This window comes from Larus michahellis, chromosome 4, assembly GCF_964199755.1.
Source record: "Larus michahellis chromosome 4, bLarMic1.1, whole genome shotgun sequence".
NCBI lineage: Eukaryota > Metazoa > Chordata > Aves > Charadriiformes > Laridae > Larus > Larus michahellis.
This window is the reverse complement of record NC_133899.1, coordinates 33571624-33592230: the sequence shown is the minus strand read 5'-3', so window position 1 is coordinate 33592230 and position 20607 is coordinate 33571624. Positions and strand designations below refer to the sequence as shown.

Here is a 20607-nt window from a genome sequence, read left to right as displayed (position 1 = left end):
AGAAGTGATTCTGAGATGATGGAGGGTAAGATCTACCTGTTGTCGTTCACCTCCCAACTACGCTAAGTTTTCTGGCAGATGGCTGGTGCAGATTATTGCTTTTAGATCACAGGGCAGACGTTTGATTGACTGTTCTGAAGTTGGTCTTGCTGGGATGGTGTTGTTGCAAGAAAACCTAAGAATGGCTCTATTGGGTCAGACTAAACAGTGCAATTTCCAGTAGTGTCTAGTAACAGCTGCTTAGATAGGAAAGTAAGAACAGGATAAAGATAGTCGTATTTCCAGATTCTGGCAAATCACCATTCAGGGACATCTGAAGTGAGAAATTGTGCATGTTTTTGGTATCAAATGGTGGGGCTTTAGACATCTCCACGCTGCACAAGTGTTTGTGGACTGCTTGATCTTGAAGAATTGTCTGCTTCAATTACCCTCTACTCCATTGTGTTCCTCTGCCACGTTGGTGATACATCTTGTTGAACTTCTGCTTTGGGAGTAGATCAGACTTCTGGTTTAGTAATGTGATCCTTCAGGCACTCTTAGGAACCTACGGTTTTCCTTCCAGTTTGGAAGGATTCCATGCAGATTAGAGAGTGCAAATCACAAAGATTGTCTAGAAGAAGAGATAATTCAATATTCCTCGTCTGTAACTGCAGTTAGGATAATTTAGATTGGATTTTGCTTCAGTAGCCTTCAGGCAAGGTTATGTTTAGCCTACTTTCCTAGCATAGGTGAGCCACTGTCTATTAAGCCATGAGGCGGTTCATGCTGTAGTGGGACAGGTTTCATATAATATTTCCAGAATTATGTCCTTTTAGATTTCTCCTCCTTTCAGGATCGTATTAAATGACTTCATGATTTAGTCTGCCCTCTCCCTGTATTCCTTGTGCCTTCATATATGCTTTGGAGCTAAGTACAATAGTACAATGCCCACTTCATTAGCTTGCCTGCCTGACACTTCATTAGGGGGATGCTCTGTATTCCATTGGATTTTGGTTTGGGTGTTGATGTCTTTTATTTCGTTCTATTTTTGAATTCATGCAAAGTGTCAGGAAAGCAAAAGACGACAGACCATGTCCCAGTTTACAAGTACTGCTTAGAGTGGTTCAGGAGACCTGAAGATAAAGAAGCTGAACACTACACATTTCACTATAACTTTTTGGCTCTTTGTCCTTTTTCAAGATGAAGCTGCCTTGTTTCTCCAGGTGGCTGTGCTGAGCAGTGGGACTACATTCCAAATAGGAGGGTCAGAGAGTAAATAGCCATAGCCACTAGATTACTTCATTCTTCTCCCCCCAGTTCTGAACACGTCATGCTGTCTAACCAGGGAGAAAACGACAAAACTGTAAATTCTGAGTTTTATAATAATTGAAAGAAAAGGTGTCTGCAGGTAGCAAATGTGATTTCTCTTAGGTGAATACAGGTTAAGAATCTTGGCAGAGTCAGCAACCAGTGAGGCGCTTAGTGTGATCCTTGAGAGTTTTAAGTGCATGACTGAATTGAAACTGACAGAAAACTTAACTGACATATTTCAAAATCATTATAGTAAGATTTTTAAGGCTGGGTTATAATTACAGTTACTGCTATTACAGGAGCAAGCCCATCTTTTGATGAAGTTAAAGGCACTGACATCTAATCTAACTGTTTAGTCAAACAGGAGTTGAAAATACTTAGCGTACGCTTTTTTCTTTTGAGGACCATGTAGAGATCGTAAGCTTAAGAAAGAGTACTATACGTTTGTAGGCTGAACTTTTACCACAGGAAAAAGTTTTTCATGTTGTCTGCCCTAGGCATCTAGCCTCTAGCCTGAGCCGTTCTCTTACAGGTGCTTAGCTTTCTCCATATGCTACCTAGGGAATCTTAAGCATGTAGCTTCGATTGTCTTAAACATGCCTAGGATACATACCTGTAGTAATCAAATTAGACCATTTTAGCATAAAAAAGTAACTGGAGATTCAAGCGTAGCATGTCATTTTGTGTTAAAACTAATGTTTTAAATTTGCTGTGCAATTTTTTAACAGGTAATATTGATGTCTGCTTCCATCAACTGTAAAGAATTTGTTGATTACTTTGCACTTCCAGTTCCTAATGGTCTGAATCCAGCCTGTGTACTAAAGGTGGAAGGCAAATCTTATGCAATCGAAGAATATTATCTTGATGATTTGAAGCACACTGTTAATTTCAAGGTATTGTAAATATAACTTTATTTCTTTCGACATAGTAAGAAAGAAATTGGAGTAGTCAGTTGGAAGCTGTGTAGTAAAACTACAAATAACCAATTTGACATTACACTTCTACGTAAGAATTAATATATGGTGATAAAACAGGAGTCTTCTTACCAGCAGCCTAGTTTTTTCTTTCATGTAGCAGAAATTGAATGTAAAGGGCTGGGAATTTTAAGTAGTATGTGGCATCTTGTTCAGTAGTTTACATCCAAGATGAACAATGTAAAAGTCTGTGCAGAAGGTAACATATGAGGATTTACAGATCATTCTGAATACAGCTGAGAAGCTCAGGGAGTATTTCCTTGGTTGGTTCATGTTGCTGGTATGTATCAAAGGCAGAAGGAGCTAGGAAATGAAGAGAGTCATCAGAGAAGAATCATTTATGATTAGAAGGTTGATGTTACCAAGTTGGCTTCTCTATTAGCTGAGGCTCATGTGCTTCCTGTTTTTTTTCTCTTGTTGTTTTTGTTTGGTTGGTTGGTTTTGGGGTTGTTTTGTTTTGTTTTTTTAAAGAGTCCCAGAGCTCTTCTGCAGTAGTTTTGAACATATTTCTGTTGTAGCCACATAGGCCACCATGGCAAATACGTAATTTTTAGTAATGAAAATATGTTAGAATAATAGATACTCACTAAATCACTGGTGGCCACTTAACAGCCTATATGGCTACACTAGAGAATTGCTTCTCTAATGCCTAAGGAGGGTAGTAATGGCTGAAGATTCATTTGCCAGAAGAAAATAATTGCTTATGCTGTACACAGCACAGGCATTGGTTATGCCTTAACACAGGTAAGCCAAAATAAAAAGCTGTCAACTGTTGAAGTTTTAGCGCAGCCAAAAGAATAAACTAAATGCATATAGCAGTTGGCCTGTCAGTTTTTATACATTAGTATGGTACCTCGAATAATATGGAGGAGATTATGTAATATATGATTTTTGTAAAAGGTTTTTGATGATAGATGACAACAAAAAGATAACCAAGAAATTCAGTAAGGAGTCTACCTCAGTCAAGTTGCATTTGTCATAGCTGCACTTTGAGCTAAATGTCAGCTGCCACACCTTTCACCTCAAAGATCAGGAACAAAAGAAACTCCTTTCAGTGCTCATGCTGTATTTTTTTTATTTTCTCTTTGTATGTGACCATTTAACTTTGATTTTTATTTTTGGTTTTAAGTTTTCATCTGGTTACGATGTGTTGTCCTAGTTACAGCCATCCTGTTGTTTAGTAGGAGAGGAGTATGATTGTCCAAGAAGTTGTTTGTATCTTAGGGCAACCTAGAAGCACATAAGCGCTCTTCATTTTTTTTTAATTTTTTATTTTTAAATGTGTATGAAAAAAAGAAGAAGAAATTGATTTGGAAAGCACTGATTTTTGGTCTCTCATCTTGTTTCTTATGGAGCTATGTGTGGAGATTTTTTCTGAATAGTAATTTTATTTAAAAAATACTTAAACATGGAAGAGTCTAAGAAGATCTATGTAATGTCATAATAAAAATGACAGCAGAGCCTAAGTGTTAAGGCAATTAATGAGTTAACGCTGCCATATGGAAGCAGGGGCACATCTTTCCTCATGCTAAAAGCAAAATCAGCTGCCTGAGGTATACGCTTCAGGCTTTAGTTCCAAATATTTTATTATTGCCTATGAAAGTTGGTAAAATACACATAAAAGAATACAGAAGTTAAAAAATAAATTTGCTTTTTAGATACAGCTTTTTTTTCCAAGTTTCATTTTGATTTTAAAATTAATAACTTAAGATCACATAAATCGTAACTCATCACTTAAAGCATCTTGATTGGAATCAGTTTAGTCCTTTGTAACTGTCTTGTTTGCTGTGAGGTATGAACCTTTTTCCCTTCTCAAATATCTTAAAATGATTGGAAGTTACTTTATAAATGTGGAATTCTTTTATGAATCTTGCAGAGCTCTTGGCTTGAATCCGTCACTCATTTCTGTAGATTGATGTTTTAAAACTATGCTTGATAATAAAAATTTTCTTTGAGCAGTTCTGATTTGGATAATTTGGGAATTCACTGATATCAATTGTGATTTGGAAGATAAATAGAAATGCCAGTCACTATTTTGTCGTCTTCTGTATGCCTGTTTGCAGTAAACCCTTTGATACGGCTAGATAGACATCTAGACGAATCAAAGATCAAGCATTCCACTTGAATTGCTTCATTTGTAGGAAAGAATAAAAATAAGGGGGAAGGAAGGGAGAAATTCTTCAGTGTAGCGCTAGCTTACCCTTGCGCAGACATTGGGTCATTTATAGGTGCTACCGTTTAATTTTTCGCTACAGATGTATAAAAAATATTTTCTTTTGGCATAATGGCCTTTGTAAGCACGTTGTTCTGGAGGTTTGACTGGATCATTATTTTGTCATATCCAGCACCCTCTAAGCCCCAAGGAATTCGTGAAACGCAAGTTTTGATGAAAAATGCATGAAGGCTGCATCTATAGGCAAATTTAAAACTAGTTGTATAAATGCTTACCTGTTGCAGTAGTATACTATTGGAAATATCAAATGCAAACTAATTGTATAGTTAATTCTGTGAGTAGATTTTAAAAATGTAAGCAACTAGGAGGCTAGATGTTAGTCTTTGGCAGTAGATCTGTGAAATCCCGTATCTCTACTTCTTACCTAAGGCAAAAAAGAGAGTCCCATTTTTGGCTTGCAAATGTAAAAACTCCTTCATATCCCTGGAATTGAAGTCAGAGTCCAGATGAAAGGTAGTGAACTGCTGTCAAAAGCTATTCCAATTATGTTGTATTATTTCAGTCAGCTCTGACTGGGCTTTTGGACTTGCTGTTTATCACATCCTTGCCTTTTATTAGGAGTGATGTGGCAGCCTTGTCATGTTAAAGAATACTAAAGGTACAATCAGTAACAACATCGGAAAGACAAATTTGACAGTTACTTAAGCAGGGATAATGTAAAAACAAAAACGTTATGTTCAAACAGCCCATAAAAGAGAAATTCCTTAGCTTATCGCATATATCAGGGAAAAGAAGTGCTACTTACCAAAAAAACTGGAAATGTGTCTTTGGTTTCTCATGGACTAATCAAGCTTCATTGGAAAAGCATTACTATAGTCGGTTAAGAAGTTTTGGGGTTAACAGAGGTGTATACCTGAAAAGTCTCCCTGGCTGGTTGATTCAAGGGAGTCAGAGAAGTGGAAAGGGTATTGTCAAGTTCTTACAGATCACCTTTTTGATCCTCCAATCCATCGTCAGTGGGAACAAAGTAGGATAATTTTGTTAGGGTTTTCAGAGAGGAGTCTTTCTGCAGACACCAAGGCAACCTGGGGTTGACACGATGTAGTGTTACAGATTGGCTGTTCTGGTAAGGGTTGGAAAGCTGAGGAATGAGGTTGCAGTAGCAAAAGCTGATCTAAGTCACTGTTGCCAAATTAATGTTAGCAGTGCTGCTTTTGTCACTCCATCATGAGCTGCTTCAGAAAGGGGAAGTGGTAGAAAACTAACTAACTTCATTTTAATAGCTCAGTTCAATTTTCTGTGGTTTTAGCTTTCTGAAACATCTCTACTTGCTCAAATGTGTACAGTTGCAGGCAAAGTATTTCAGATCAGGTTAAACTGTCTTGGCACTGAACTTCGAACTTGGTGTGGATATGCAGCCCCAGTGCTGGAGCTGGGAAAGGAGTAAGCGAATGGACATTTCTGCTTCCTGCTGCCTTTTCTCCTAAGAACACCTTGGGAGACTGTGAAAGATCAGAGCCAGCACTGTTGGGTTTTTTGTTTGGGTTTGGGTGTTTTTGTGAGTCTGTTAGGGGTTTTTTTTGTTGTTGTTGGTTTTTTTTTTTTAAGATTAAAATATCTTTTCTCCTTCCCATCTTCTTTCTTACTCTTGGATAGGTTTAGAGGTTGCAGTAATATCTCTTTCTGGCTTTCATTTTGTTTTGTTAGTTAAGTTTTTACTATTCTCCTTTTACAAGAAAATCTCTTCATTCTTCAGGTCATTCAAGTAGTCATAATTTGCTTCTGTTCAAGTTTGGGCTGATCCCTTTAAAACTTAGTAAGAAGTGCAGATGTATTGTCAGTCCCCATCAGTTACCCCAGCATCACAAACTGAATATCTATTGGCTTCAAGAGTTCATTTCAAAGGCTGGCAAGTATGCTGGCTGGAAACTTTGACAAGACTTGGATCACTTCAGAGTGAGGGTCAGTTCTGTACAGTGTCACTAACACATCGCGCTCTTAGAATGACCTTTCCTGATCCTAGGGTCATGTTTGCCTTTCAGCAGCAATACATTTGAAGATAGCTATTTTCTTATGATCAAAGTAGCTGGTCCAGGTGGTTCTCTGTTTTCAACCAGTACAACATCTGCTTATATCCAAAATTTGTAATCTTCCGATGGACAGGTTTACACATTGTCTTAGTGGATTTCATCTCACTTGAGACAATTGAAGAACACATTATATGAATGATACTCATCAGTACACATACGATTCATTCCAGCTTCCAGTGTATCTTTCAATTGCTTTTTTTTTTTTTTTGCTCATTGAAAACTTTTGTAGAATCTTCTCTTGCTTATATGATAACTGAATTGGAATGAATGTGTAATCCTAATTTTGTTCTTGGTTAAAATCAAAGCCCTGTCAAATGTGGACAACTGGTAATTACTTTCTGCTTCTTTTACAGGAAAAGCTGGAATATCTTAGTTTTGTGTGTAGAAACCTTTAAGTATTACTCTTGGCCATTCAGCTTCCATTTTGAATTTCTTTCCAGGAGTGACTTTTTCCTTACACTTCATATCCTTGTTAAAAGTCAGTGGCTGCAGCTGCATCTTATGTTGGTATTTATCTTCACGTATTTACCAGTTACTGCTGACTACTGCATTTTTATTGTTAATGTGCAGTGTAGTTCTTATGGAGTGTTATGCTTAAAGCACAAATGCTCAGTTTTCACTGTTACTTCAATTATAGGAGCATTCCGTAAAAGTAAAAATGAGAAGTTCAAGCCTAAATAAAGCTGTATTCCAATGATGAAATGCTATTGTAGTGTATCAAGCAGCAAGTGAAGGTGACTGATAAGCTGAGCGAAATACTTGGTTGAACATAAGTGTAAAAATGGATGTTTGTTAACTGGTAAGAAAATGCATGATTTCTTAAAGCATACACACACAACCAGTAGAGAAAGAATGTAGAGGCTGATCACTTGAACCTGTTGTTTTTCTTGGCAAAATCTTGGATGACTTAAACGGTTGGATTTCAGCATAAAAGTGAATAAAATTTCACTTGAAAGTGGAGGGAGGGAAGAGGAAAGAACTTCAAAGTCATAATAGGAGGTAGAAAGGTGCAGTTTGACTTCAGGATTTCTAAACGTGTGAAGTATGTGGAGGGCAGATTACACAGTAATACAATTCCAGAAAAGTTAGAGGTGGCAGTTAGTTGAGTAAAGACAGTTTCCACTAGAATAAGGAGAAACCCTGAGAATGAAAGATGAGCAATGATCAAAACCTGTTTTCCCTACGAGGAAAAAAATATGTAATACTGTAGACCATTCCCAGAGTATTTCTAGTTCATTAAGCATTTTCTTTTCAAAATTAAAATGTGATTAAGTTATTGTCTTTGGTCTGCTGACTTGGTGGTTTGTGTTCTTAAATACTAAAGTTGAGTTTGTGACAGAATATTAGAAAACAGTGCAGATATGACTTATCAGGGTTATATTGTGTACATCAGAATCATAGTTCTCTGACAGGGTATGACCTAAAACATGAGCCATTAAATGCAAAGATAATGTAAAAGAGAAAGAGGTACATGATTTATTTGGCAGTCAGGTAGAGACCTGCGTTATAGCACCTATGAGAAGGATTGTGTCTGCCTTATACAAATGTATCATCATCTTGTCATCCTCTTCCAATGGGTTGCGCTTAGTCTCACGTGCATAACACTTCTGGATAAGGAGCTTGTCCTGCAAACATTAGGGGATGGAGAGTGGGCTAGTGCTTAACTTAAGTAGGTAAATATCAAAAGTATTTCTTTAGCATTAGAATGACAGGATGCTTGAAGGAAAATGTCTATTCAGGAGGTAATGAATGCTCCAGATTAAGTTACTTTTTGTACAGCTTCTGTGCTGGATCAGTTTTAATTGAAAAGCACTTGGCAAATCAACACGCGTACGTGATCTACAGTCTTTTAGCCTGTTATACTGCGTTAACGTCAATATTTTCTTCTCCGCACAGCTTCCTTCTCAAAGAATTGAGGAACCAGTGATAGTAAGAGAAATGTATGAAGTAGCAGTGTCTTTGATTCAGTCATTTGATGAGTTGGAGATGAAAAGCAATAGGTAAGATAGAGTTCAAGATCTGGAATCAGTCGTTCTTTGGGGAAATGAGACACTAATTAAGGAACAGCAGCAGCCCATGTATTATAGTTATTAGTGGTAACTTAATTTTCTATGCATCTCTGCTTTTATTTTGTACATTTGTGTGATTTCTACTCAGGTTAATCATACTAAGGCTGCTTGTAGGTCTTACTGAAATGCCCTGTGTTCTTGAAATACACTTCGTGCCCTGGAACGTAAGTGACCATTCAAGCCAGCCACGTCATATGGAAACTAGATTCCTTGCTGCAGCCCAGAGCTGAGTATTATTTATATGAAGAATAGAACTAGAAATACATTTTCTATTGTAAACTAAAACATACATTAAGCCATGAAAAAAAGAATACAAACTAGGCATTAGTTTTCACTGGCTGCTTAATGCCTTACTGTCTTCTGAAATAAGTAAATAATTTGTTTTATTCTCTGTGTTTTGTAAATTGATACTTAGTACCTGAAAATGTATTAGAGTTGCTTCTACATCTTTGGTCTAACACAGAGTGCCTATTTACTTTAGGAATGAATTTTGTTCCCATATATTCTAATTATTTATAAATGTATGCTGAAGAAATAATTTTGTTTTGTAAGCTTAATTTTTTTCAAACTTAGCATTATGTAAACTTTGGAATTTTAAGAAAGCATTACTTAAGCTCACCTGAGCAGTTAAGTGAACCACTGAAGTACAAGTGTTGATGGAGGTACATAAATACAATAAATTTGTCACTAACTTCTTTACAATATAAAGTGACATCTGAGCTTTTTTGCTTTGATTTCTTTTGATCTTTCCAATTAAGCTGTTGTACTGTAGTTTAGGACAGTGAAATTAAACTAACCTTTACTAATAAGCTACCTTTTATAAGCAAACGCGAAGGCATTAGCATTTCTGCTTTCAAATACCAAAAGGGCTGTTAGGAACCTTCCACTGAAAATTATACTTTCCTCTCATTATACAGTTTGAGAGTAAAGAGTTTTAAGATGCATGAAAGCATTTGAATCGGGAATGATTACTACCAAAAATATGAGTTCTGTATTATGTTAAGGTGATTTTAGCTTCTTGACTCTTAACAGATAATCTTGGAGGGAGACATCTTCAATTAATGTCATGACTGTAGTTCTTGATAATGGTTAGTTTTATTACATGCTAGGCTTTTGTTAAAGGTGTCTAGCGATATTTTTAGAATACAAGAGTATTACATGCACTTGAGAAATTACTGAGTAAGTTTACATAGAATTCTGCAGTAGTATAATATAATACCTTTTCATTTTAAGATGTGTTATAACCTAATTTTGATAAATTTTATTGGTAAATAAGAATGTTTCTGTTTTAACATGATTTTGAAGACAAAACTAAACCTAATGATCTAGTTCCAATTTTTATATACTGTGTTTTTCAGAAAGCATAGTTGCAAATAGTGTTTTGAATTCCAAGTTTAAATAATACATGCTACAAAAAAACTTGCAGCTTTGCCTGTTCTTTCAAAATAAAATATCTTGGGGTAATAAAGTAGGCTGAGGTAAAATTAATGAAACTGCATATTCTTGTTAGGGAGAAAAAAAACTTGAGTGTTACATCAGAATGCGGAAGCGTGCTAGTGTTTTTACCAGGTGAGTACATCGTAATAATTTTCTTTTTCTTTATTTGTCATCTAACAAGTTTTCTTCTGGTGCTTCTTCCAAGGATTTACTAAGCATGCATTTAACTGGGGCTTAGTCTATTTGGGTATTTTTTTCTTGCAAACCTGTTTAAATATGTCAATAAATGGAAGAGCAGTGAGTCAAAAATTAAGACTTTTTATGTTTTAGAAATGAAGTTACAGTAATAAAATTAATTCTACAGTTAATGCACAGAAATAGTTGCTCGCTTTTTTAGATTAGTTATTAAATATTGTATGAAGTTCCTAGGATTCTTTTAGAAATGTTTTCTTATCTGCACATAGCGTAGTCTCTTCCCTGGATTCTATCTAGATTCTTGTAGTAAAAGTTAAAATTCGCATTAAAAAACACACAGGATGACACAGTATGTAATGATCAGAGAACTGGTTATACATAGTTTTAGTCGTCTTTAAGCAGTAAACCTAGAACCTAGGGGTTCAAGCGAGAATGCCTATGAAAACAAAAGCATACAATAATTTTTGTGTGACTAGGCTGCAGCCTAGGTTTACTGATCATCACAAACCTATTAGCTGGTGTGTTCATGTATTCTTTTACTTCATGGACGTGAAAGTTGGCTGGTTGAAAACTTTGAAAAGACTTGGGCGTGTTGTAGTGGAGAGTCACCTCAGAGTCAGGATCAGCTGTTTCCTTGGGCATAGGAAGCTCTATCCTTACCCGGACTTTCTAACTCTGTAAAATCTTTATGGTTGTCATTTCCCTGCTGTGTTGAGCTTAGCAGTAGATATACTAATACTAGGACTAGAAACAGAGCACACCAGCAGTTGCAGAGTAGCTTTCAGTGGAGGATGCTTGCCATCAGCTAAAAGGCATTACAGCTGCCTTTCTTAGTTACCTTCTCTATGAAATCAATGCGTAGAAGAAATTACTTCATCATGTCAGTGTAGGACCCATTCCAGTTTGCCCCTAATAAAGTAGGGAGACCATTTCTGTTGCTGCTGGCTTCTCATACTCTTGTTGTCTGGTGTGCTTTCAGATTTCCTCAGGCCCTCTTGAGTCTTTGTTTCAGGCTGAAATTACTCTTTAGCACTTTCAACTGCTGCTATCCCTCATGGTTTATAACTGCAGCAGATAAAAAGAAACTTACTGTTTAAATACACTTGGTAAATTCACGAAAACCTGTGTAGACAGTACTTCCTGAATGAGCTGGTACTCAGGTTTGGTTTTTATTGTTGTTGTTCAGAGTTTAACTTTGGCCTGTTTTATAACTGGATACTCAAGACTGATCTTCAACAGAGGATTAGCAAATAGCTCTTGAAACTTTCTTCACAAGTAATCTTTATACAGAACTGGAGAAAAGGGGAGGGGAGCCCTCAGTTTACAAGAGGGCAGCTGAGACAGAGATTTGGGTAAAAATAACCTCTGCGTTTTGGACACTGATGAGATGCCTAGATTTTTTTGAGTTCTTACAATTACAAAGTGTTTTGTACATTCAAAACAACACTCCCATTGACATTTCAAGCTGAGTAAGCATCAGCATCCAGAAAGAGTAGTGCCGTGCTGAGGAGTACTGTGAAGTGATTTTTGCCCACTGTCTCTGTGCAACTCAGTGATGGGGCAGAATCTGCTTCCATAGAGCAGCTGCAGCTGTCTTGAGTAGGATGCCGTGTTTTCCTTTCCTGTTGTAGTTGCCTGTCTTGTTCAGTGCTTAATTTTACATTACTGAGTCTGATTCTTACAGATAAATACCCTTCAATACTCAGCTCTCCTTTAATTCCAGAGCTAGTCTGTCCCTAGGTACTAGGTGATACAAAGTGCCATGTTAAACTGCACAGTGATTCTTTTTTTTTTTTTTTTTACATATATGCATAAATATGTTCCCAGTAGGCTGCATTGTTTGCACAACCAATCTTAGTTCTGGCATTCTTTGTTTTAGTGCTCGACATGACAACCTTAATGTTTCTTGAGCACATATGTTGATGTATAGTTCTCTAGACTTCTTAAAGAATAAATTGGACTCTGTTGACTGAATCATCACTGAGCTACACCTTCAAGTATATAACATGCTTCTGCCAGACTAGCTGACAGGCTAAATGAAAGCATCACTAGGTTGTTATCCACTCCAGGAGCTTGCAGAAGATGGGGATGGCCTGTTTTCTCTGTGCTTTTCATGTGGTTGCTGATTGCAGGAATTGCATAGCTCAAAGCTTTAGGGTTTTCTCTCAAAGGGATTCTGATGCTACTGTCCTAAGCTTTTATCTGTTCTACTTGTGTCAGTCTCTTTGTCTGTTTTGTATTTTCTTTTGCGCTTCTCCATACTGTGCTCTCATTATTGTCCTGGTACATTTGCCAAACAGATTTTGTTACTACTTTCTTTTTCATTCCAAGATCTGTCTCTCCTGGTGGCAGCCTTTTGTTCTGTAGGCGTCATGATCAACTCTTGACGCTTCCAGAACTGGGCAGCAGATACTGCTTGCTGTGTCTAGTGAGTAATTACTAGACTGATTAATAATTACTGTTAATATTGGTTATTTGTAGTCTGCTTCTACCAATCGTGGATTAAGCTTCTTTTAATTGTTTTTAAACATAAATTGGATTTAAGTCTCGATGTCTTACTCAAATGTGTAAGCGGGCAGCATTGCAAGTAGGAAGCGGTAGACGTCAAGATAGTTGAGCAATAGCTGGTGGGATCGAGTTGTCTGGCAAGCCATGTCCATACAGACGATATCATGGTGTTCTTTTCATTTTCTCTGTATCTTTTAATTACATGCTCTAGTTCATGAACAGAGACATTTTTTCTATATTATAATAATCTTTAAAAGTGGTAATATTTTTCTGTTTCCCAGTCAGCATGTTTTTCTCTGCAGCGCTGAAGTTGTTTTGCTTAGAGCTTTGTTAATTGCTTCATTATTGTCCTATCAGTTTTGTTTGTTATTTGGCCAGTTATTTGTATTCTCAATTACTCTTACTTCATTTGAGCTGTGGTGTAAATTAGGCTTGTCTTTTTTAGATTCTAGTGACATTGTTTTCCCCCGTAGTTGGCCTCACACAAAAGAGATACCTGAAACACTTAAATTGCCCCACCGCCGCCATTTTTTTTTTCTTCTCCAACTCACCTGTTCTCCCTGACATCTTTTTTCTCCCTTACCTATAGTTGCTTCCCCTTCTTTTCCAGTTTCAGCCTGACTCCAGTAGTTGACTGATCTCCATGTTCTCTTGCAATTTCTTTTCCTAGACAACCTTGTGTTATCAACATGTTGGTTTCTTGTTGAATCCATTCCACCTTTTCTGGCTGTAGTTTCTTGCTTTCTGGCCTTTTTTCCTTGCTTACCTTAACTAAATCACAATTTCCAGACCATCACATCTCCTTCTTTCCTCTTGTTTCTGATTTAAGTTATTCTTCTCTCTTATCTTTCCTGAAAATATCTCTCTTCCTCCGCTTGCATTTGTCTTCCTTCCATCTCACTTCTGAAGTCAAGTAACAGTCATCTAAAGAGTGTGAGAACTTTCACATCCAGGGGCTCAGACTGCATTTAGCCTCACTGAAAATTGCAGCAATCCTGTATTGCAGTTAGAGAATAATTTCATCTTTAATATTCAACTGGGGAGGTCCGGTGTTTGACAGATGTTAGGAAATGAGGCTTTTGGAATTGAAGTCTCAATAAGAAGCAAACTCAGATTCTCGGGTTTATGCCTGTGGAGGTATTCAGGAAGACTGCAAAAATCCTGTAGTCCTAAGTTTCTCCTGGCAGATGTGAAATCCATGTCCCAGAGAATGGGCACTGGAACTACCAAAGGTAACATAGCTAAGGCAGAAATAGATAATTTTTATTTTTTTTCTTGGCCCTGGAAACAGCTTGTTTTGGCTGAAATATCCAAATTTATCCTAAACCAGACATTCAGCATGTGGTGAGCGTTGTCAGTGGTAAGGAACTGAAACAAGGGATAGTAATTGGATGCTGGCAGATGGCCTTTGTATCTGATGCTGCTATTTTATTTTAGTAAGTGTAAAATTATGGACAATGACTCTTGAAAAATTGACTCACAGTGTTTCGGTGACTTGTTATTACATTTACTGTTTAACTCTTCTGCTGGTAATAATGAAAGTCAATTAAGAATTTAAGTAGGTGTGAGAATTGTTTTAGAATTTAGTGATCACTAAAAAGAAAACAAACTCTTGATTACTTTTTCCCTAGGTTTGAGGGAAATAAGATACCTGCACTCACGTCTCTCAAATATGTTTAACAAAAGGTAAGTTAGACCACACTTGTTTCAGTTCAATTAAACTTGAGCATGCATCCTTCTGCTGTATGAGTTCTAAGTACGTAATATGATTTAGCACAGAGGTGTAGTTAATTTTTATATTCTTGTATCAGTAAATATGTCACTAATATATTTTCTTTAGGTGGCAAGTATACCCACTTCACTCATGTGTGACATTAGAGGAACAAAGTAGTGTGTTTTTGGCTACAGCTCCTGGCTACAGAAAAGTAAATATTGTTGAATCATTACTTTGTGTGTGAAACCTTTTGCTAGGGTGTGAACCATTGTGTGAGGGCAAAGCAGTTTTGGTTTTTCAAGATGTGAACTAGTTGACTTTCTTACCAAGCTGTTGCTTTAATTGGTGTTTAGACCTCAGGAGAAATGCAGTAACAGAAAGTTATCCTTAAACTATTGTGAGACACTAGTTCTGTCCTTCAGAATAGTTTGTGATTGTCGATTATTCCACCTGCATAACAGTAGTATGCTGCCCGTGGCACTGCATATCGAAGTGGTCCCCTAGTATGGGGGTCTGTCACCTGCTTTGTACCTCACATTTTGGCTTGTGTCTTGGTTTTCTTTATCACTGCTAGTAGTGTAATGTTTTGTTACAACAAAGGCATAAGGAAGTATTTCCATTCTTCCTCTGTATTGTCATATGCTATACTACTTTATTATGTTTTTCTGATCTTAGGACAAGAAAATACAGGTTTTGGTTTTTTTAATACGCAGAGCAGAAATACTATGTTGCCATTACATTTATATTTCTTCATAGCAAGTTGGATTTTTCATGTAGAAACATTAATGTAATTTTTTCTTTATGCATTCATTATTCATTTTTTGCTTCAAAACTCAGGTTATTCTATCTACAAACATAGCTGAGAGTTCTGTAACAGTTCCTGATGTTAAGTATGGTAAGTCTTCTAAATCTCATAATTGGGTATATACTGTATTTGTAATGTTTTCCTTACTTGTGCTAGCCTAAATCTCGGCAACGTGTCACCATTTTACAAGGCATTGCTGTTGGAGTTTAATTCTGACAGTTGTTGAAAACTTTCTTTAACAACCGAGAACATTTTTAAATCCAAATATATGAACAAATAGAGCTACTGAGTGGGATGTTGGTTTTAATCTTTACTGGAGGGAGAAAAAATACTTTTAAATGCAGTAATAAGCAGAATCAGACCTCATGTCACAAGTACGTTAAGCTTTTTATTCCCATTCTGACTATATTTTGAAATAATTGCATCAGATTAAGCAAATTCTAATATAGAATGTATAAATGCAGAAATGATTGCCTTCTAATGCTTGCTATCTGCACTAACTGTTAATTACATTTATGTTAAAATCTCTTTGCAGTTATTGTAGTATCCAGAGTATGCTGGGTCTAGTTGTTTATAAATCTAGTGTTCTCTTTATTGGTCTTCAAATAATTGAAACTTTCCTTTTCTGATAACACAAAACCAACTTGTATTTTTGCCACTGCCATGAGGATAAATTGTTCTGTAATAATACTAGATTTTTTTTTTCTTAATTGCAGTGGTAGATTTCTGCTTAAGTAGAACTTTGGTTTGTGATGAGGAAACTAATTACCAAAGTCTGAGACTTTGCTGGGCATCTAAAACGAACTGTAATCAAAGAAAAGGTAAGATGACAATAGGTAATGGAAAGGATTTTTAGAAGCCAGCCTTCATGGAGAATTCTATGTTGCTTTTCATTTTATTTACAATAAGAAGCACGGATTATTTTTGCCATAATAGTTTATTCAAAAATGTAATTCCTTACCATGTCAGGATATTAAAATGTGATTAAACAGCTATGCCTGAATGTTCTATTTTGTTCAGATGTTTTTCCCGAGAAATGTTTTATCTCTGCTCTGATGCCTGGATCACCTCCTCCCCCTCCTTTGTCACTGACCTTGGTGTCTGCAGAGATGTTCCTCTTGCATATTCTCACTCTCTTCTGGCTGCTGTTGTGCAGCAGTATTTCCCCTTCTTAACTATGTTAATCCAGAGGCGCTACCACCGTCACTGATGGGCTCGGCCTTGGACAGTAGTGGGTTTGTCTTTGAGCTGGCTGGCATTGGCTCTGTCTGACATAGGGAAAGCTTCTAAGCAGCTTCTCGGAGAAGCCACTTGTGTAAACCCGCCCCCCCTGCTTCCAAAACTGTGCCGTGCAAACCCAATACACAGCTTTATTTCCATTTGGTTCTGGGTCAGTGTAGATTCTGACAACCAGCCAATATACAACCAGTAGAAGCAGCATTTTGCATAACAGACTTGGACTTGCTATGCGTATGATTTAAAAATATGGCCTAATTCTCCAGTAGAGTATCCCACTGAGCGGAGTAGTCTTTAGTTTGTTGAAGTGGATGGTGTTTGGATTTGTGAAGGTAGACTTCCTGAATCAGTGTGTCTTTTACAAATAGTACATCATAAAGATGTTCTGCTGTTCATCATGGTATCTTAAAAGTTGTTTACATTGAAGATTTTTGTTAGCTATGGAGTCAAATAGGAAATCCAAGTATATACTCATTCTGTAAAGAAATACAAACGCAAAGCATATTTACTGTGCATATAGAATCTTCAGTTTGGGGCTATGCTAAAACTTGCGTTGACATATTTTTTGATATTAAATTTATATTTGGTAGAACTTGCCTTTTCCTGGTTTTGAGGAAGTGTATTTTAGTGCAGGATTTTTCATGTCTTTTCAGCTGAGAGATGGATGCTGAACTGAGGGCAGTTATGTGAAAGAGGTATTTGAGTGAAATACTTAAGTAACTCTTGTGTTAGTTACTGCTGCTATGAAAGCAAAATTATTTCATCTGATCCTTATGTAGGAAAGGATAGAGAGAAGGTCTCCACTGGGCTTGTCTGCTGCAAGAGGGCAAAATACTGGTCAGCCTGCGGTATCAGCTGTCACATGGTGCTCAGCTGCCCAGAAGGCTTGTAGATGGATAGGTTTTGAATAGCTGGAAACAGGCGGTTTACAAATTAGTGATTTATTATTTTATGTGAAGGTCGTGCTGGACGTGTTTCGGAAGGGTATTGTTATAGGCTTGTACACAAGGAATTCTGGACAGACTTTATTCCGGAGAAGGCAGTACCTGAGATACTGGTAAGACTTACGGGGAACACTAAAAATCTTTTTAATGTATGTGGTCATAGCAGAGACAATAACAAGAAGTTTTGCTTTACTTTTCCTGAAGATGGTGTGTGATTTGAATAGTTATTAATAACAGCAAGAGTGTTGAATTCAAGTTGATAAATAATTGAAAAAGACCATTCCACATGGTTTTCTTCATAGAAGGAGGTGCATTATAGCAGTAAAATGGACGTGGATTAGAAATAAGCAAGCTACTCAAAAATATCCTTAGTTAGACAAAAATAATTTTAGGTTTTGCTAAATTGTAAACTTTAATTTATTTTTCATATGAAATATTTTGTCACACTTCCCATGGGGGGAAAGTAACAATAACATTGTCTTCCCTGCAGCGTTGTCCATTGGGAACTACAGTCTTAAAAATAAAAAAGCTTGATATGGGGGCACCAAAGGCCTTACTGGCAACAGCTCTTTCTCCACCCAGTGTAGGTGACATTGAACGTGCCATACTTCAGCTGAAAGAGGTAGGCATTCTTTTAATGTTGTTACAGTTGAGGTAATAAAAATGTACTGGAGAAGTGTTGTTCTTGGTATTTAAGGTAATAGTAGCCTTATTTGGAACCTGAAATAGGAACTGTGTCTAAAGAACCTTTTCTCACATTTGACTGTTGTTTGGTTACTGTCCTCTTGAGCATAATTTCTGCAGTTATTTCATTAAAACAGGATTATAATTTCATCAGGGAATAATGATACTGTTTGTGAAGTGGCATCTGTGGTGAGAAAGAATAGAAAAAAAGAGTAAGAGAACTTGAACTCTGTAAGTTAAATTGTTTATTAATAAGTAGCAAAATCACACGCTTACACCTTACAATGTATAATGGTCAGCCTGAAGATCCGCTTCGGACATGTACAAGGAAGTTGTTCATTTTGCTTTTCGATTATGAAGTTGATATGAGGTAGAACGTTCATTGCATTAAACTCTTTCTTTTCCAAAGTGCATTAGAAATTATATCACTTGTAGCTTGCTTTTATATTCAGTATATGTAATAGAAGCTTTCGTTTCAAAATACTAGGCTTTTAAAATTTATTTTAGAACTTCAACTCAATTACAGTTAAGTGATGTTGCTTTGAGATTGCTTGCTTCTTGTCTTGTTTTCCTACAAACTGATTTTATATTTACTTTGTCAACTTTTACAAGTGAATACATTTTAATTTCTTTAGCTGGGAGCACTTACAACTAGTGTGCAAACAGAAGAAAATCTACATGATGGTGAGCTGACTTTCTTAGGAAATGTATTGACACAGTTGCCAGTGGATCTGCATCTTGGAAAATTGATAGTCCTTGGGCATGTCTTCGGGTGCTTAGAAGAATGCCTTATTATAGGTAACTGAAAGAAGAACACGTGAGAACATTTTTCCAAAACCAAGTGATTTTCAGGTTTTCATTTTGATTTGTTTTTGTTGTAGCTGCAGCACTCTCTTTGCGGAATTTTTTTGCAGTGCCTTTCAAACAGCATGTCGATGGATACAGGTATTACCCTAAATGTTTTACAACTTCCTGACTACATTAGGGGTCAGAGGACTAAGTTGACCACTAAATGTAATTTTTCATGCCATGAGTTTAATTTTCTGTCCAAGTGCCAAGCAATGCAAAAAGCAGCTTTTCCAGGGCAGCCAAGATACTGAAATTTATTTCTGTGTGAATTAATTATTACCACAGAGCCAACTCATCCTTTTCTGAGTACGAGGACCTGATTCTTCAGCTTTGCCTTTCTGACGTGAACACATGGCAGTGTCTATTAACGTTTGTTTTTTAATAATAATAAAACAATCTTTGCTATCCTGCCCACACAGTTTACCCTTCAGCAAGGAGATGTAAATAAGAACAAATAATTGCAATAAATTTATTGACCTGGAAGGTGTTAATAGTGTAGCATTCTGAGCTGTATAATACATTGAATATTTGAAGAAAAAATAAAATTGTTCATAATTCTTTCTGTTCGTATTGCCAGGAACAAACTTTTTTTTGCTGGGAATAGTAAGAGCGACTGTATTGCAATTTTGAATGCATTTAAGGTAAGTCTTTTTTTCTGGCTTATCTCACAGTGAAATCTGATAGACTTAGATGGAGCTTCTCACCTTTGCAGGATCAGTTGTTAAAAACTTCACATTACTCCTGTCTACTTAGTGATGCTTTTTGAAGGCTGTGTCCTACTGTATAACATCACTAGTTCTGATGAGTTGATTTTTACCACTGTGAAGGAGCCACACAAGTTTGCATCAAAGTAAGGTGTAAGAAATGGATAAAATGAGTTGCAAGGCTCAGTTTCTGAGTATATTCCCTACTTCTCAGTCTCCTATGGCTTTTGAGGTATTTGTTCTACTAAGCAGATGGAAAGCATCACGCAGGGTGGAGGAAGAGAGTGAGAGCATGCTGTTTATCTCAGTCTTCTGCTTGCTAGAAGTAAGAACAGATTTTGAAAAAGATGGGGGAACCAAAGGCTCAGGTTCTCTTGACCCCCTGTGATCCTTTCAATAAAAGAGCTGTTTTACGTGGGGAGGCAGATTCTTTCCAATCCAGGAAAGCTTACCAGTGTCATTCCAGCTACTATAAAACTGATATCTCATTGCCTCTAACAGAACAAATGATGGCTAACCAGTAAGCAGAATGAAGTTTCTGAAATTAATAACTTGAGTTGCTGAACAAGTTTCTAGTGTAGCATATCTGCCGTCTGTGTGCTACTGAGGAGCCCACTGCAGCTGTTCACAAATCTTGTTATGAGACTGAAGTCTTCTGAACTGTAATACTTAACTGGTACTGTGCCTTCTCATGCTTCTCTTGAAGGTCTGCTTGGTTTATTTTCCTGTGTCTTAATACTTTGCCTACATCTGTTCTGCTTCGGGACTTTTTTTACAAATTGTCTCTGAGCCTTTGTAGGAGGGAATGATAAAAGCCCTGTCATGGACAGCAAGAAACTTGTATTTGACCTCTCTTCCAAATTGCAGATACACAGACCATACAGTCTTCAGTGGTTCAGGAAAGTCTTTAATCACACTGAGTTCTACTTCCTAAT

The 20607-nt window shown here is 36.8% G+C and overlaps 1 protein-coding gene across 2 annotated transcripts in view; it reads left to right on the top strand.

Moving 5' to 3' along the window:
* Positions 1 to 20607, top strand: part of TDRD9 (tudor domain containing 9) — an 84186-nt gene that overhangs the window by 35794 nt on the left and 27785 nt on the right. Inside the window, exons 7-18 of one of the 2 annotated variants that reach the window (XM_074583851.1) lie at positions 2019 to 2183; positions 8424 to 8527; positions 10107 to 10165; positions 14368 to 14422; positions 14577 to 14661; positions 15288 to 15345; positions 15972 to 16076; positions 17451 to 17548; positions 17926 to 18057; positions 18755 to 18917; positions 19001 to 19064; positions 19546 to 19609. In XM_074583851.1, the coding sequence (XP_074439952.1) occupies positions 2019 to 2183; positions 8424 to 8527; positions 10107 to 10165; positions 14368 to 14422; positions 14577 to 14661; positions 15288 to 15345; positions 15972 to 16076; positions 17451 to 17548; positions 17926 to 18057; positions 18755 to 18917; positions 19001 to 19064; positions 19546 to 19609 (1152 nt within the window). The remainder of the gene's footprint in view (positions 1 to 2018; positions 2184 to 8423; positions 8528 to 10106; positions 10166 to 14367; positions 14423 to 14576; positions 14662 to 15287; positions 15346 to 15971; positions 16077 to 17450; positions 17549 to 17925; positions 18058 to 18754; positions 18918 to 19000; positions 19065 to 19545; positions 19610 to 20607) is intronic. The other variant, XM_074583850.1, reaches the window with a different exon arrangement.